General features: G+C 32.9%; 3 protein-coding genes across 3 annotated transcripts; all 3 read right to left on the bottom strand.

The window, feature by feature from the left end:
- Nucleotides 1–473: 473 nt before the first annotated feature.
- LOC106771424 lies at nt 474–1,595 on the bottom strand. Its single transcript, XM_014657398.2, has one exon. The coding sequence runs from the start codon at nt 1,463–1,465 to the stop codon at nt 857–859; it is 609 nt and encodes a 202-aa protein (XP_014512884.1). The 5' UTR covers nt 1,466–1,595; the 3' UTR covers nt 474–856.
- Nucleotides 1,596–3,133: 1,538 nt separating this feature from the next.
- On the bottom strand, nt 3,134–7,825 carry LOC106772837 (E3 ubiquitin-protein ligase SP1). Its single transcript, XM_014659444.2, has 11 exons — nt 7,491–7,825; nt 7,344–7,396; nt 6,239–6,357; nt 6,037–6,132; nt 5,641–5,778; nt 5,459–5,524; nt 4,883–4,995; nt 4,694–4,804; nt 4,459–4,505; nt 4,277–4,379; nt 3,134–3,681 (listed from the first exon to the last, which is right to left on the bottom strand). The coding sequence occupies exons 1-11, from the start codon at nt 7,562–7,564 to the stop codon at nt 3,579–3,581; spliced, it is 1,023 nt and encodes a 340-aa protein (XP_014514930.1). The 5' UTR covers nt 7,565–7,825; the 3' UTR covers nt 3,134–3,578.
- Nucleotides 7,826–9,044: 1,219 nt separating this feature from the next.
- LOC106772456 lies at nt 9,045–13,194 on the bottom strand. The gene is made up of 5 exons (XM_014658869.2): nt 12,876–13,194; nt 12,319–12,487; nt 11,382–11,784; nt 10,417–10,497; nt 9,045–9,974 (listed from the first exon to the last, which is right to left on the bottom strand). The coding sequence occupies exons 1-5, from the start codon at nt 12,969–12,971 to the stop codon at nt 9,476–9,478; spliced, it is 1,248 nt and encodes a 415-aa protein (XP_014514355.1). The 5' UTR covers nt 12,972–13,194; the 3' UTR covers nt 9,045–9,475.
- Between the last annotated feature and the right edge of the window lie 3,948 nt (nt 13,195–17,142).

Genomic DNA, 17,142 nt, shown 5'->3' with positions numbered 1-17,142 from the left:
TTTCACTTTTTTTAATATTTATTAAGGATGAAAGGGTAATTGAAAGAAAAAATTGGACAGTAGGGTGTGAATTGAATATTTTGGTCGTGTGAACATATCAATATATCAATGTCCTTATTCTATCTTATTCTATGTTTGTTGGATGAAAAATATTCTTTCACACACCTAAATTTTTTACATTTATTTTATACTATTTTTGTTTTTTTTTTCTTTTCTTGAAAAAATACAAAAGTTTGTATTTTTATAACTATTTTTTCTTTATACTTTATGTTAAATGAATATAAAAAATATAGTATTACTCTTGTTAAATATATCATTTTCCTGCTATCGAATATTTAGTTCAATGCACGAAATACGTATACATGGATATAAAGGGATGTCTCGGAAGTTCAGCATAAATTCTACTTCTTTACCGTAATGCTAAAAGCTGCGGTGGCAAGATGGTATTAGTGATATGGAATGTGTTAATCTTTTTCTATTATTAGGGTGGAGGAAGCAAGATCCCCAGAGGGGAATCTTGTTCTGTTTGTCTATATTCCGTATGCGTTCTGATTTACAAAATGTCTCATGTAAACTATGGCTGCATTAGCATGTAGAGCGTACATATTTTCTGTGGATTTTATATGATCTGATACACGACACTTTTAAATTGGGGTTACTGGGGAAGAAGAAAATTCACTCAAGAACATCTTTTTATAGAGAATATTTAATATAGATCAATGTATTAAGACTTCAACATATATAAGAAAGAAATATCATGCATGAATACCCTTATAAAGGATGACCTCAGCTCATAATTTACCACACCACACGAGCAATACTACTTACTGATCAAGCTTCTTGAATATTCAGACTCTCACTCTTTCTTGGTGTAATTATTCTTTCGAACAGTTGTTGAAGTTCTGAGTTTCTTCCTAGCACGCTGAATAAAGTCAGAAAAATGGCTTTCGTTTTTGTGACTAGCATGGTGAGACTCATGATCTGGTGCAGCTGCATGGTTGTTCTGACCCCAACCAATGTTCGTCATGCTTCTCATCATTTTCTCCCTGGTTTGTTGAATGAAATCTTTGAAATGGTCATTGATGTCAATTTTCTTACCATGTGGTGATTCTGTGAGCACCCCATGGCCTTGTTGTTTGTACCCTTGCATGGGAACACGCTGTGCATGAGGCTCACCTTTGATAGCCATTTTGTTTGCTCTTTCTGCACTTGAGACTGATGAGTGATCAAACTTTATTGGAATTGCTCCTGACCCTGATCCTTGTTTGTGAGCCTTATGATTTGGAAGTGGTTTGTTTTGGATAGGAATACTAATGATAGAAGGTGTTTTTGGATGTTTGGTGAGTGGTTTAGGTTCTTGATTGAAGCTTGTGATGCGTTGAATGGTTCGAACAGCAAGGTTGCTTGCAAGTGCTTGACGGATTTTGTTGCACACAGAAGAGTTTGAGCCATTGTTTTTGTCCATAGTGTGACTACTCAATGGGTTAAGTTCAGAATATTGTGGTGGTGAGCATATATATTTGTGTTAAACTTTTTATGCAGAGTGTGGAAAGGAAAAATAAAGACAATGATATTTGAAAAATAAAGACAAACATCTTCTGTGATCCTTTAAGAGAACCAATTGTTATTGAAGAAACCATTAGGATAAGATTCCTAACAGCTAATGAGGTTGCTTTTTCTTAGTTTCCATGACAGGGATCAATTCCCACCACTTTCTTCTCACCCTAACAATTATTATATATCCACCTTCAGCTTAACCAAACTTATGTCTTTAATTATTGGCATATTTGACAGCTTAGTATAAGGAAAAAAGAAGGGAGAAAATTGAAATTTTATGACTGACAAAAGGACTTTCAAAGGAGCATAGGATTCTTTCAGTTGTCTCCAAGTAGAAGAATGGAGAAATAATCAAAGCCAAGTTGCAACAAAGAATCATGTTAGCTTCCCTCACAGCAAACGTGATTCTACTGGTCCCTGTGATGTGCAGATTAATAATAATGGCTTTTTCGTGAAAAATGACGTCTGATCATAAGATTAAACCTAGTGTTGTGTAACTCAACACCAAAAAAGAAAGAAAAAGTATGCATGACATTGAAATAGAAAAATCTACAACATGGTACTGCTAGAATATGTATTATTGTTTCTTGAACAAGTAGAATCCTATTCTGATTTATAAAAAGAATCTGAAGAAAGCTCGTGGAAATTCTTTAATAGTTTGTCTCTCGGCTGCTTGTTCATCATTTTAAGTTTTCTGAATATCATGCATAAAGATTAGGCTGCGCCTACAAACTTTACATATGCATACTGTAATGGATCAATTCTTTGCATGACGACTCCATCCAAAACCAACAGATAAAATTGAAGTTTAACATGGCAATCAAATAACTTCAACAGCTTTTTTTATGTTATTTCATGATTGCTAAATTAATTTCTTATTGGTAATACAAAAAAGGAGGCTCTACTATCGCTAAAGTTGCTACTTAAGTCTATTAATAATTGGATTACATTGTTTGAAGGTAATGCTGAATCTTACAGTATTTTATACGATTTGTGGCCTATAGCCAGATTCTGTAACACCGGTAGCTCTGATAACAATCATACACTGTAAAGGAATTTCTTGTCAAGCCCTTCAAGAAACAAAGAAAGCCACTCATTATTAGAGTTTCTGAAGCAAAGAACCAAAAATTATTGACCTAAAATATAATTTTACTCCTTTATTCTCAACGCAAAAAACTTTCTAGTTCTCCACTCAAAAAAAGATTCCCTTTTTTACCGTTCTTTCTTTTCTTCACTGATGAACATTGCTTACCCCACTCTCTCGAAAGCTAAGGATATATTCCAAATTTCCAAAACCTGTTCAGTGTTCCAATCAATTTAGTTCAAATAAACACGCCAAAAAACCCTTTTTTCACTTTTTTATTCCCACCCCAGAAGATTAAACACAAACTAAAGTGACGTAGTGATCTAGGCACACGTCACATTACATTAAACAATGGTTATGAACTCTAACATTCATTTTTTATTGATTAAAATTTATTAAAAATTACAAAAAAACTTAAATGATGTTCATTAGTCTCACCAAAATTAGTAATTTCCAACTAGTTTCAACCAATAATAGAATTTATTCAAAATATGGATGAGAAATGCATGTCATTGTCATTGTCATTGATGAAATAGTGATTACAAAGACAACTATCCAGTACAAACTACATACGCAAGCTAAGAACTCGAGTATACAATGAGCCCCTGGTATGATTGACAAATTGTTTTCACAGTACATAAGAAGAGAAACATTCAACAAAAAGTAGAATCCATCCTATGAGAAAATAAAGTTCTACAACAGACTGAAGTAACATAACTTGTTCTGATAACTATTTACAAACTTTGATGCCAAATCCGTGTAGATATTTCTGTAAAGGCCGTTGGTTTCATAATTGCTCACAGACAAAAGCCTGTAAAAAATATAGACGATGAAAAAGTGCTAAATCAACAGTGACCAATTTTGTTGCCCTTGGATTGTTAAGGCACAATTCCTCATTCCAAGTGACTTGTTTTAGTTGGGCTTCCATGTATCATTCTCAATGACGGAAAGTCTTAACAACCTTCTCTATCTGTCGCCGGCAAAGAGGACAATTGGTCAGGTGTGAAGAACAAGTTGTACAGCAACACATATGGCCACACCTGAAAACATAACATATAACTTAGGGGTTTTTCAATAGAGTATGGAATTAAATAAATAACTCTACTTTTGAACATCTCAGTTTGAGTGATTGTAGCAGGCATATACAGATGGTGTGTATATAGTGTATAATAATCATGTCACCGGAGCATAGAAGAGGATAGTTTGGGATTGAGGTGGGTTAATGTAATACAAATAATATCAAAACTTCCACACAGAACACTGGGAGGAGGTTGACTCAAGGGAAACGTTTTCTGCAATGTTGCATTTTTTTATTTTGCCAGTAAAAACTGGACTAAATTTAATACTCAAACATAGTTAACGATAATATTTTTGGCCACCAAACATTGTTTTGAATCATTTAGGATGAATAAGCTTTTTTTCTTCATGTTTATCATATTTAATAAAGATAATTAAGAAAATGGCTTGATAATTTATATTCATGGAAAAAAGAATGAAACTGCAGAAGTTTGTTTGTAATTCTCAGCGGTACTGCTTTTATAATAGCCAGTTTTCATGTGAAGAAAATCATATAACCGTCTAAAATTGGCTGCAGAATATTTTATGTCAACCAGGAAAGAGGATGAGATGGCTTACGGAACAAAAACAGCATTGTATTCCTGTTCAAGGCATATTACACACAAATCCGGCATTAAACGATCCCTTTTAGCAACATCTGATAAGCTGTCCGCCTTTTCAACTGAGAAAGAACCATAAAGTTATGGTAAATATTAAAATAGGCGATGCAAACATAGATATAATTGAGCCATAAAATTTACCATCATTATTTGATCCTGACTTCTTCGCAGCAGCAGCAGCAAGAACCCTGGATAAAATTGTCAAGACCAATTAAAAATAAGACACGTGCATTGAACAGTGCCAAAACTTCCCATTAAATTTGAGAGGTGAACTCTTAATAATTAAAACAACGTTTTATCACTTTTTGTTAATTAAAAGCTTCCAATGGCATTTGGTCTTTTAGCACTAATGAGAAGAAGAATCACTATTGATTACTTTCTTTGTAGTTCGCTGCGGCGACGTCTTTCCAATATGTACCGAATAGCATGCTTAGCTATCAGATAAGCACCAAACACTGTCAAGCCCACAGAGGCATACTTATACCACCTAAAAAGAAAATTTAGTCAATAAAAAAATCTGGTACACCAAAACTCTCAATAGGCATCCAGACATTTGTAAAGTAACCTTGCCCATTTTCCCAGATTTGCAATTAGTTGATCAATTGTTTTGGGAGAGACATAAAATGGTCCTTTGTGGGGTCGTTGAATTCGAATGGTCCCAACGTCATCTTTAGCAGCCTGATGATAAAGTTAAAAAATAAATTAAAAAAAAACAGTAAAGGATTAGTATCTGATAGGCACAAAAATGAACTAGACTTGATACATTGAAAATAGAAAGGGATAGGTTTTTTTTTTCTCTCATGTATGCTGTAATGTGTTTGAATTTATGAGAAACAACAATGCCTATGATCTGAATTAGAAAACTTGTAAAGTAAAGTTCATTTGACTTCAAATGTATCACATAATCAACTAGAGGTTTTTCCAATCTAAAATTTATGAGTTAAGTCACTAGGACTCAGGAATCACTGAAACACGTTTTTAGTGAAATGATTGTTCCAGCAATTAGCAGGGCAAGTATTACTCCTGCTGTATCTTTTACCATTACCTATATAATCTGCACTGCTAATACAGATTATAATGAAATGCCACTCTTGATTCTTGAGAAAGTAAGTAGCCATGTTCTTGAAATTAATTACATTACCTCACCAACAACCGTCAGGGAAGTTCCAATAGGAAGTACCCGTTCAATTCTCTTGACCCCAAGCATCTAAAAGCACGATGTCAATTATGTCAGTTTACAAAAAAAGCATCTCAATTCTTCTATTTATCTTTTAATTTTGCAGGGACCAGCAGGAAGGATCGGATGGATGAAAAGACTCCCACCTTGAGACCTTGGAGATAATCCAATGTTCCACGTACAAGTGACCGACCTGACTCTTCAAATGCCTCACTTCCAACAGGTAATGCAAAACCAGTGGCACCCCGAGCTCCAACCACATGCACACGATCACTCCCATCATCCTAATATAATAATGACAGAGGCACTGTAATCCTAAATGTTTACTTTAAGTGCACTGGTTTTCATTCAGATATTATATATATATATATATATATATATATATATATCAATTCTAATAATTGGCACGAGGAGAGGAATGTTCACTTAACAGATTTAAAGATTATTCTAACAAACAAATATACCATCAGTCTGATAAGAAATAATAACAATAATTAAATGTTAAAGAACATACTTTAATTCAACAGAGGCAAAACGCTCACCAGATACCAAGGAACCTCTTTACTCATTGATAGCATCAAAGCAGAATCTTGTATCCAGGAACCAGCATCATTGTGTTTAAGAAAATGCTGCTCTGCCTAAAAGAAAAGTTGTAAAAGATTTTCAATATCAAACACAGAGGAGTAAGATGACATAAGCAATGCCCTCATGAGATGGAGATATTCATGGTTTACGCATACGTACTGTTTCTTCAACTATTACGCCTCTTAAACCACTGAACTCACAGTTAATTGGGGTTTCAGAGCCGACTCTTCCAGAAATTGTAACAATCAAGGGTAATATTTCAGCATCTAACAGTTGAGCTGAAAAGTGAGGAGACCCAGGCATGATCAGAAACCATAACATCACATTATCAAGTAGTAAACTCTAATGCAATGAAAGAACATGTAACCTTGTCGATTCATCACCATAGAAATGTAAGTGAATTTTTATTTTAATATCAAGTACTAATTGGAATACATATCAAGGAGGCCAGTATCATATGGATAGTGTCTCAAGCATAAAATTATGCAAAATGAGGAAGTCATTGTTCCCAAAAAAATAAGTAAAAAGTATCTCGTAACAAACAGCATAGCAAGAAGGATGAACGTATATCATGACAAATGATTATCAGCTAGCCAAATAAGGCCAATCTAAAGCAACTAATAATACTTTCCTATGTACAGAGTGGTCTATAGCTTTCTTCAACCAGATTAACTATCATGTACAAATAGCACCACAAGACATTTGAAACAACCCTCTTAATTTAGGCTTTGTCCTAACTGAACTTCTAAAGCTAACTCGTGAGAAAGTTGTCTCCCACTTACGATATTTTGGCCAAATTACTAAATAATATAGCAAAAGGTTTGCAAATCTGGACATCTGTATGTGATTCAAATAACAACCCGATAATGGATATCTCAAATAAGGCTAATAATAAACTCTAAGACAGGCCTAATAATAAACACTAAGATCGGCTTTGAAATGATCTCAAAATTTGAGTTTAGATCAAACTCAACCCCACCAAAACCTAATTCATGGAATGAGGGTTATCCGATACTTGTACACATTGTTTTGGTCATGCCACTGGTAAAAGTGGGATATCCAACAAACCCAAATGGTCATTGGCAAAAAAAAAAAAAAAAAAGCGCTAAAACTAGATACCGTTCCACCAGTTTTTTACGAAACCATAAGTGGCATGCATTTAACGATCAGTAACTCAGATCATGTTATCCGAAACGACGACGACAACAAAATTTAAACCAAATTTTCGAACAATTGAGGATTCAAGTCCGAAAAAGATACATACCCAGTTCCTTCAACTGATTGACCCTCGTAACCGATTTAAGAATTTCCGCATCCCTGTCACATAAAAAAGGAGTTTTTACATATGTTGTTCCGTAACGGCAGAACGAAAAACGTGATTGAATTTAAAGTGGCAGCAATAGATGTATACCTGCCGCTGCTTCTGCCGAGAAGATAAAGGGCAGCAGCACTCAAACAGCAACTGAGGCCACCCCACGGAATCATTTTGGTCCTTCCAACACTAAGCGTTCAAACCCATTGCTTCAATTGAAAAGGGGATTGGGGTTGGGAAATGAACGTGTGATTTGATTGTGTTGGGTTACGAAAGTTGATTTTTTTAATTTGTCGTAAGAAAAATTAAATTTGAGAAAAGTGAGAGAATTGGAATTGGATGCAAGGAGTAAAGTGAAGGGTAAAAGAAAGCGGGGGACAGTGTTGTTCCTGCGTGGTATGGGCTCCTTCCTTTCCTATCTCACAAAATCAATGACATTCCTTGCGTCAAATTATTATACCAAAACTATTAAATTTAATCAATTAATCTCCTACAAAGCTAATTATTATGAAATTCATTATTGTTTCTGTATTAATAAAATTGTACAGTTATTGAGAATTTGTTTTTATTCAGACCATTTAGACATTGTGAAATGTTTTTATTATTCATATGAATTAACTATTTGTTCTTTATATGAAGACAATCACAAAAAGGAGACTGGAGACAATAATATAAAGTTCAAACAATTAATAAACAAAATAAAATAAACAGTAAAAGAGGCATATAACTTTTTTTCACCTGAAATTTCATTGATAGGTGTTTTTAACCTTGTTGTAGAAAATGTATGGAGAAATATAGTGCCACAATAGTGACTTAAATGTGTGGATAGAATCTTTCACAAAATATGTATTTATCCATACATGTCAACATATACAACTGTATACTTTTTTCTTTTTTATTTGCCTTTTCAAAACAAATTCTTATTATTATTATTAATTTTTTTATTAAAACTTTAACATACATTAACTATTACTTCATTTTTAAATTATATATATATGCAATTAATTTGTAAGAAATAAAACAATAAACAAATTTTGTTTGATTTTTTAGTGGATAGCCAATACTTATGCTATAGTCGATAGATTTTAATTAGAATCCACTTGCAGTATTGGAAAAAACTTCATTATCACTCACTCATTGATTGTCATATAAGCATTTTTACACTGACATTATATTAATACAAAAAAACTGTATTAATGAAGTCATTGAAAAAGTCATTTAAGAATAAATTGTTGCACGTCATGTATTGAATTTATAATAATTATTTTAATTAACTAATTAAGATAAATATTATTTAATTGAGAGTATAAAATAATACATAAAAAATGAGACAAATTTTTAGCTGTCCAACCAAAATGAAATGAGATATGCTATGAATACAAAAAATAGTCTCTTTAGCATCAATGCTTACCAAAATCTAAAACAATCAATGTTACTCTCCTAAATACTACATTTTAGCTATTAAAAAGACCAGAATTCTCTGTTATTAGTTTCAGACATCTTATTGAAGACTACTGATGAAGTACTATGATGTCTTCTTTCAGGGTAAAGTACTAAATATTGATCATTCAGTATATTGGTCCATATCAGTTTCTGGAATTATGCTCCCATTTAACAGTGCACATAATGACTTTTGCAGAATAAGATAGTGGGAACTGAAATACTTTTGCAGAGATATTCCATGCAAATAGACTTGCATCATTTGGTAGCAGTGATATATAATACAACCTGATCAATTTCACCAAAACAGTATTTCATTGCAAAATTTCACATTACACTTTACAATTTGTCTCACCTCCCCAATACCAAGCAAACCAGTATGCTACTTACTTTGGTTAATGAAACAAGATACTATCCTCAGACAAAGTACAGAATCCAAGTGCTGCACAAGACAAAAATCCACAATCATGTGCTTCCAAGATCAAGCAAAGGTTCATTTGGTTTGAAACAAGATTGCGTTTTGCTATCACTTCCCCAAAAGCCTTGGCCATGACATCCAACTAATAAGGTATAATGATCGTTCCAATGTGTGGACCTCTGACACTTGCAGCACTTCAATTTCGATGCCATCATTTCTTCAGTGCTCAAGCAAGCCTTAGCACTGCAACTGCCAGCAATGCAGCGGATCTGAAGTATATTTCTCTTAGGCTCTTGTCCACCTTTTGAATTATCTCCTCATCTTTCAGTCTTGGCTTTCCACCATTCTTGTTAATGCCAACAATTGTATCCCTTAGCTTATTAACTGCCCAAGAAAGCCAAACCAACCCAAATCCAAAACCTGTGTTGAGGAGCTTATAAGAACAAAAGGGAATCCCCCTTCCACAAGCAAGCTTACAGATCACAGATAGCAGAACAGCAAGACCAGTACCGGCAATGCCAGCAGAAAATTGTGTGAGGAGCTCAGGAAGTTCAGGGCCAGACTTCTTGAGAGAGAGAATTGCTGTTTTGCGGTGTGGCCTCTTGTCAACCAATATGGACAGAAGACTCTCACATGCATGTAAGTAGTTCTTCTTGAAGAGATCCCTATCTTTGGCTACTTTCTTGTTCTTCTTTCGTGAAGGCTTGACTTTGGCTTTCTCAGGACTGTTAAGAAAAAGAAAAGGAACAACATAACACGTTTATTAGTGAGCTCATCCACAACCAGAGAGAAACAGTCAGCATAAATGAAAGTAATAATGCAGCTCCACTGTAGAACACAATTCCTCCATGTCAAGATTCTGAAAAATTGCATGAGTCTATATGCATGAAAAGAAGTTTTACAAGAAGATAATTCTTCCTCATCAGACTCCTACTCGAAAACTCAGTTTGTAGACTGGATTATACGCATAGGTCATAGCTTAGGGTATACCAAATGCATAACATGGATGAAATGAAAAGCCCTCAGACCAAAGTTGCATTGTTTTATAGAGAATAGAATGGTTGTGAACTATTATTTGAATAAAAGTAACTCCTAGACAAGTATATCTTTCATATCTAAAAGTGAGAAGAAAAGAGGCAAGTTTTCAGGGAAACATATTTTGAATACCTCCTCAAAGGAACAGCCAATGTAGAATGAATATCCAGCGTGGAGGAAACACTTTTTACTTCTACTTCTTTGATACTCATCCTGCACATAGAAATTGACAGTAAAAGTCAAACAAAAATAGATAGTTAATTATGGAGATTTAAAAGTTCATTTCAAAAGTAATTTAATAGCAACAACAAAAGTTTGAAAAATCAGTTGATTCAAGGAATCACTATGCACAAACTAGAAAGCAATTAATTTAACTTCAGTAACTAATATTAATCATCATATATTTCTTTATTGATTTTGCATTTGTTGCAGAATTAGAAAACAAAAATAAAACTAGTGTGTATTTTAGAGAAATAATTTGTGTTTCTTTTATTAGTTTCTGAAAGCATCATCTAAAATAAAAAAGACTATTTATCAAAAATTAACAGTTAGCAGATGTGCATTAATTAAATTAGTATAAACAAACAATTCAAGACATTCATGCACACATCCTCACAGGCATATGGAGGGAGCAAGTGAAGAACGAAGTTTGTCTTCACATTGACCAAATTTCAATTAACTTATATGAAAGCATCCCAAACTTATAGTACTCCCTCCAATAAAATTTAACCATGCCAGATACACAAGGTAATCCATTGTCAAATAGCCATTTTTGGGTAAAATTCTTCAAGTAGTTGTCATGAATGCAAAACAACAGATTCAACAAAATTAAGGCTAAATCATGCAAATAGCAAAGATTCCGGTATCTTCCCATACATTAGAGAAAAAACACATTTAAAAACATATATTTTCCAAGCTTTTAAATTTGACATCGAAAATCTAATTAAATCTGACTCAATCCATAGATCAACAGTCTTTACACACAAAAAATGTTGAATATTCTGTTTTACTATGAAAACGTAATTGTAAGTAACCAGAAGATTAAGAATTTCATGTGATTAATTTGACTCTGAAACAGCTCCAAATAATTTATATACCTGCTGAAGTGTGGAACAAGCATAAATTGTCTTTCCCCCTTCCGTAATAAGTATGAATCAGCAACTACAGAAAGAAGATCTTTCATCTCAAATGCAGTACCCATAAAAGTGACTTGACCATCTGGATGAACTGTAACCTTTGAACTAAAGGCCGAATCTTGAAAAATATCTAGCAAAAGCTTCGGGATGAAGAATTTGCTTTCTGGGATAACAGGTGTCAATGGTTTTTGAGGTTCATCAATGCCTGACAATTGCAAATCCACCAAGCCAGACAATAGAGATATATGCACACCACCTATCCCAGCTTCAGCACTCTCAGACATGATGCACTGCAAAATTTTATCCTGCTGAGAGCATTGTTCAACGATGCCAAAGCCAAAATGTACTGGGCTTGGATAAGTTCCTGCAACCGAAATTAAGAAAATTACTTAGTTTGACACGGCTTAAAACATAAACTTAATAGCATAAGTAAATAAACATTCATCACAGAAGTATATGTAGGCTCAATAATTAAATCTACCATCCTCTCAGCAATTACTTACATCATTCTAGCAACTAGGGTGCACCATATCTGAGAAAGAAAACCAAGCTTCAGTGATTAGGTATTATGTAATCTTTTTTGTCATCAGGTTTAACATTTCACCACTAAATTAACATTTAATGAAAAATGACCATTGGTTTTAACATTTTTACTACTAAAATGAACATGTGAAATAATGAGATACATTCAACACATAGCAGAGACACACAACCTTTTATAACAAACTGAAAGAGTGTTTGCAGGATTACTAGTTATTACATCACCAACAAATAGTATTTAAGTTATGTGGCTACGAGCTAGAGAAGTTGGAATTGAGCAATCAATCATTTAACTTTGAAGAACTAGTCAGCAATCAAATGGCAGGATCAAATACAACTTACTAAGCTGCCTGCTCACCTTGAACATCAATAAGCATGGGTCTTTGAGTCGACAAGTTCACGTTGACAATATGATCAGAATCGAACCACTCTTTCTGGGGCTTGGTTGACTCAAATGGATTTAGCGGAGATCCATATCTGATCATTGCCGGTTTCAGTACAGGAGAAGGCAATAATGGTAGGCAACCCTGTCTTACACAAAAATTCAAGGAAAAAAAATGAAGAAAAGGCACCGATTAGCAGGACCGTCACTAACAAACTCCACCACGATTTTCAATGCACAAAATTATTTATTGATTCATAAACTGGAGTACCCTAAGGGCACTTAGCACACTAAACTATCTATCTTTATAGAATTTCACCAAAAACATTAATTGTGAAAGAGAAAAAATATAACAAACTCAATTCCAGATTCCACTTATGCTCAATAGGCCACTCTCCAAATTTTAAGAAACAATTTATTAATACTAACAAAATGTTAAAGAAAACCCTTTTTCATTGAAAGACCCACCAAAAGGATTAGGGCATAAGTATGTAAAAAGTTGCTACCACCAAATCATAAACCAGATTCTTTACCTTGGTAATGGTGCTGCCAACCATGGGCAAGTCTTGCTGCAGAGCAAGTCCCACAGGGCATCCATGAGAAGCCATCAAACACAGTTTCGTCAACATTTTTTCTGTGTTGGGAAAAACGAGGTTTTGGAAACCAAAACTCTCTTCTTTCGTGGCTCTGTTGCACTTACGACCCCATCAACTTATCCCAACCAGGGCCAGAAATCCGAAAGATTTTCCGCAATTAAGACATTGGGTGGTACCAGGAATTTAAAATATAAAAATAAAAAATGGTTTTATGTCATCCATTTGTTTAAACCGAAAACTTCCGAAATTGGAGGCATCAACGCCCTGTGGGTGAGAAATCATATATGTGGTTTCTTCTTCCACTCTGACTTGGACAGGTTGGGTGGTTTTTTACAGTGTGTCCTCAGTCTCACCTATGCTGCCACTTGAGATTCATCTCGACCGTTTCATTTTTTAATGCTTTTTATCTATACCGTTAACAATATATGATAATTGAGTTGTGACTTTCAGTGGCCCACGTGTCATAATTTTACATGCCCTACCAGCACCTAACGGCACATCAGCCACCATTTGTTTCTCAAAAAATCTCTGCTCAATGGGCCCGGCTTTAGCAGGTTTCCTCTTCCTCTTTTGGAAGTTTTTATTGTGAAATTATTTAATATTAATTATTTATGAAAAATTTAATATCAATAATTATTTATGTAATATGTATATTATGTAAAATATGTATTTAATGAAAAATATTACATATTAATATAAAAAATTATTCATGAAAAAAATTAGTTTTTTTAGTAAAAACAATTAAATATTAAATTATTTTTAAGTGTACAATTAAATTAAGTTAAATATTCATATTTTATTAATAAAATACATACATAATATTTATTTTACTTATAATGTATCATAACAAATTTATTTAATATTAAAAGATTTAAAAGTAAATAAACATATAAAAGAAATTGTACCGTAGAATTTAATAAATTTGTAATAATATAAATTGATTAATAATCCTTCTATTTCAAATAAATTAACACATGAAAAACAAAACAGGTAAGAGATAATAAATAGTTTAAAAAAATAATTAATCATTTTATTTTAAATATAATTAATAAGAATTGTTTTAATACTTTTTGTAACATTTACATGAAAAGAAAAAAAAAAATAGTTGTAACGGGTAAATGTTATTTATCATTTGAAAACATATATGTAATAAATATAATTTATAAATAAAAGATAAATTTTCTATAATAATAAAGTATAACTTAATCATTTGTTAATACAACTTTTTAATTTTCTTTAATAAATTTATTTTGTATATAATACTATTTATTTTTAATTGGAAATCTTTTTTATTAGCTATAAATTAGCAACAAAAATATTTGGTAGTTAAAATTTTAATTTTGTATAAATGTTGAAGGGAACCTCTTAAGATTGGTAAAAGGTATTTTTAATGATAAATTATATCAAATGTTTTTTTTTGAGTAATAAAAATATTAGAATATATTTAGAATCACATAGGAAGAGTCTTACATGTATATTTCATGTATGGGAAGAGTATAAATTGCATATAAAATCATATTTGCATAAAATTTTCGTATTAATCTATTAAGAAGTATTTATAATTAATTAAAGCATATCGGAACTAGAAAAGGTTGTACTACATGTTTTAATCAATTAAGATAATAATTTGATCAATTTAATTAGAAAGTTAGCCTTAATCAATTAAAGTTTTGACCTAATTGGTTAAATGCATCAGGATTTTGTGTCAGTGTAATCAATTGAGGTTTTGACCTAATTGATTAAATGTATTAGGATTTCGTGTGTGTGTGCGTGTGCGCGTATGTGTGTGTGATCTAATTTGTTTCTCATAAGAAGTACTTTGCATTCTTTTGACAAAACATGAAACAAGAGCACATGAGCACACCAAGAAGTTGTCCAAAAACATTCTTTGAAGAATCTTAAAAATCTCCAAGGTTTTCAAGAAAGGAAGAAGATTTGTAAGATCTGCACATAAGTGGTGCATTCAGGTTACGTTTTCTTATATAGATTTTCTTAGTCACCTTACTTATGTAGGCAAGGTGTGAGAGAGTGTGTTTGAACCTCTCTTGGTTGTAGTTTGTATATTAGAGTGTGTAAGGATACAATTGAGTGGTTTCTTAGTATTTTTGACTCTTGAAATATAATGAATTCCTTCCAACTCAGATTGTTGGAGGAGGACTATATGTAGGCTCAATTTAAGAGCTGAACCAATATAAAAATTGGTGTGTGATCTTGTTTTAGTTTCTATATTTTATCTTGTTATTCATATCCTTTGTGAATTGATTCCAAGAACCAAGATTTTCAAAGAATTTTTAAAAGTTGATTTCAAATCCAATTTAACCTCCTCCCCCTGGATTGAGATATAGGGGCTCTATTTTTAACAATTGGTATCAGAGCTGGTTAATTGAAGCATTAATCGATTAAAAAGATCCTATATGGCCAATATATCTCAAACCTTTGTTGTAGGGGCCTCTATAAATAGACCACTTATGTTTGTTCCAGAGAATTACCATTTTGAAAACTTAGAACGAAAATTTTCTTGAAATCAGTAGACAAAGTGTCATAGCGGTGCAGCAGAATAGTTAACATGGACAACAAACCAAGAGGGTGGTGAATTGGTTTCTTATCGCAAATTGTGCCTTTAATTATTTTCTCTTATAATTCAAATTCCTTAGCGATAAACTAAAACAAATAAGAGAGTAAGAAATAGAGAAAATTTCACAGGTGATTTTATATTGGTTCATATCACAAGGATGTTACGTCCAGTTGTTAATCTTAAATTGAGAATTAACGATCCACTACCACAAAACTAATAAATTGTTACAATTGTAGAAATAACCAAGTTTAAACTTTAGAACACTTCTCTTGTTACCCCAATAGATGAAACTCACTTCCCCTAAAAGCCACAAGGGTGGAACACCTCCTCCAAGTGTTTCATGAAGGATGACCACATCCTTTGAATCTTCACAAAGGATGAACACCTCATCTGAATCTTCACAAAAGATGAACACCTCCTCTGAATCTTTACAAAGGATGACAAGGCTTCACTCAGCAATAGCAACAACACTCAATCACAAACCCAGTGAAAGTTCTCGCTTGCCAACACCAAGTTCGTAATGCCTTAGCACAAGGGTTACACAAACAATCGAACACACTTATCACAACACGCAACAAAACAAATAAAATTTTCGTATGTCTTGGTATATTAGAATAAGAGTCCCAACTTAATATCTCACTCGAGGATACCTCTAAAAATCCATTGTCAACTATTTATTGCGTAATAATCGATTATCCACTTGTGGTAATTGATTATGCATTTAATGAATGCACAACGGTCAAAAACATGCCTAAAAACTTCAATGGTTAGTCGTGATAATCGATTATGGTTAGTCATAATCGATTATGAATAGTCGATTATCATTAGTTGGTAATTGATTATTCCAGAGACAAAATGAGTTTTTAGCTCTTTTCAAAACCTTTTTTGTGATAATCGATTGTTTTAAGTGTTTATCGATTATTGCAGAGTTTTTTTGACTCCCAAAATGAATTTTAAAGCATACAATACATGGAATCAAGGATAAATAACACACTATACATAAAACTACTAAATTACAAAAGCTTTAACACAAAACAAGTCTTCATCAAGGTTTTCTTGCAACTTGAGCACTTGAGACTTGACTTTGAGATATCATCAAAATTTATAAGCTTCATCTTTATGCTAACACAAAGGTGTATGAGATGTTGTTGTTAATGGTCCCTTTGAACCAACAAAGATTGAAAATGGAAAAACTAAGCCTAAGGAGTTTTCATAATGGACTCCTGATGAAAACAAAAGGGCACACTATGATGTAAGGGCTAAAAATATCATTTCCTTTGCACTAACCCTTGATGAGTTCTATAGAGTTTTTGTGTGTGAATAAGCTAAAGAGATATGGGATGTTCTTGAAGTCACACATTGATAAGCTGTCGTTGAAGCTATCAAATTAATACTACTTTTCAAGGCAACTTCAGTATTGCCTAGTAGTATTCAAGAAAATAGATAGGGCTAAAGTAACCCTAAGTCGTCTCCCAACGAACACGGAATTTCTTTCAAATATCTGAAACTTATGAATGTTATGCAATGCTTAAGCTTAAGAACAAAAGTGAGGATGTTTAAAGGTTGTTGTAAAACAAATAGAAAACTTAAAAACAATTATGAGGAAACAGGCTAATTCCACTGCTTTTC

The sequence above is a fragment of the Vigna radiata genome, chromosome 8 (assembly GCF_000741045.1).
Source record: "Vigna radiata var. radiata cultivar VC1973A chromosome 8, Vradiata_ver6, whole genome shotgun sequence".
Classification (NCBI taxonomy): domain Eukaryota; kingdom Viridiplantae; phylum Streptophyta; class Magnoliopsida; order Fabales; family Fabaceae; genus Vigna; species Vigna radiata.
Note: the sequence above shows the minus strand (reverse complement) of the source record. Positions and strands in the feature narration are given on the sequence as shown.

Bases quoted from the DNA above. Each gene is read 5' to 3' on its own strand.
- LOC106772837 (XM_014659444.2), bottom strand. From the start codon at position 7,564: ATGATTCCGTGGGGTGGCCTCAGTTGCTGTTTGAGTGCTGCTGCCCTT. The intron at 6,358-7,343 runs GTATGTATCTTT...CTCACTTTTCAG, and splicing joins CAATCAGTTGAAGGAACTGG to CTCAACTGTTAGATGCTGAA. The intron at 4,996-5,458 runs GTAATGTAATTA...CTTTATCATCAG, and splicing joins CCCTGACGGTTGTTGGTGAG to GCTGCTAAAGATGACGTTGG.
- LOC106772456 (XM_014658869.2), bottom strand. From the start codon at position 12,971: ATGTTGACGAAACTGTGTTTGATGGCTTCTCATGGATGCCCTGTGGGA. The intron at 11,785-12,318 runs GTGAGCAGGCAG...TTTCGGTTGCAG, and splicing joins CATGCTTATTGATGTTCAAG to GAACTTATCCAAGCCCAGTA. The intron at 10,498-11,381 runs GTATATAAATTA...TTCTATGTGCAG, and splicing joins CTTGTTCCACACTTCAGCAG to GATGAGTATCAAAGAAGTAG.
- LOC106771424 (XM_014657398.2), bottom strand. From the start codon at position 1,465: ATGGACAAAAACAATGGCTCAAACTCTTCTGTGTGCAACAAAATCCGT.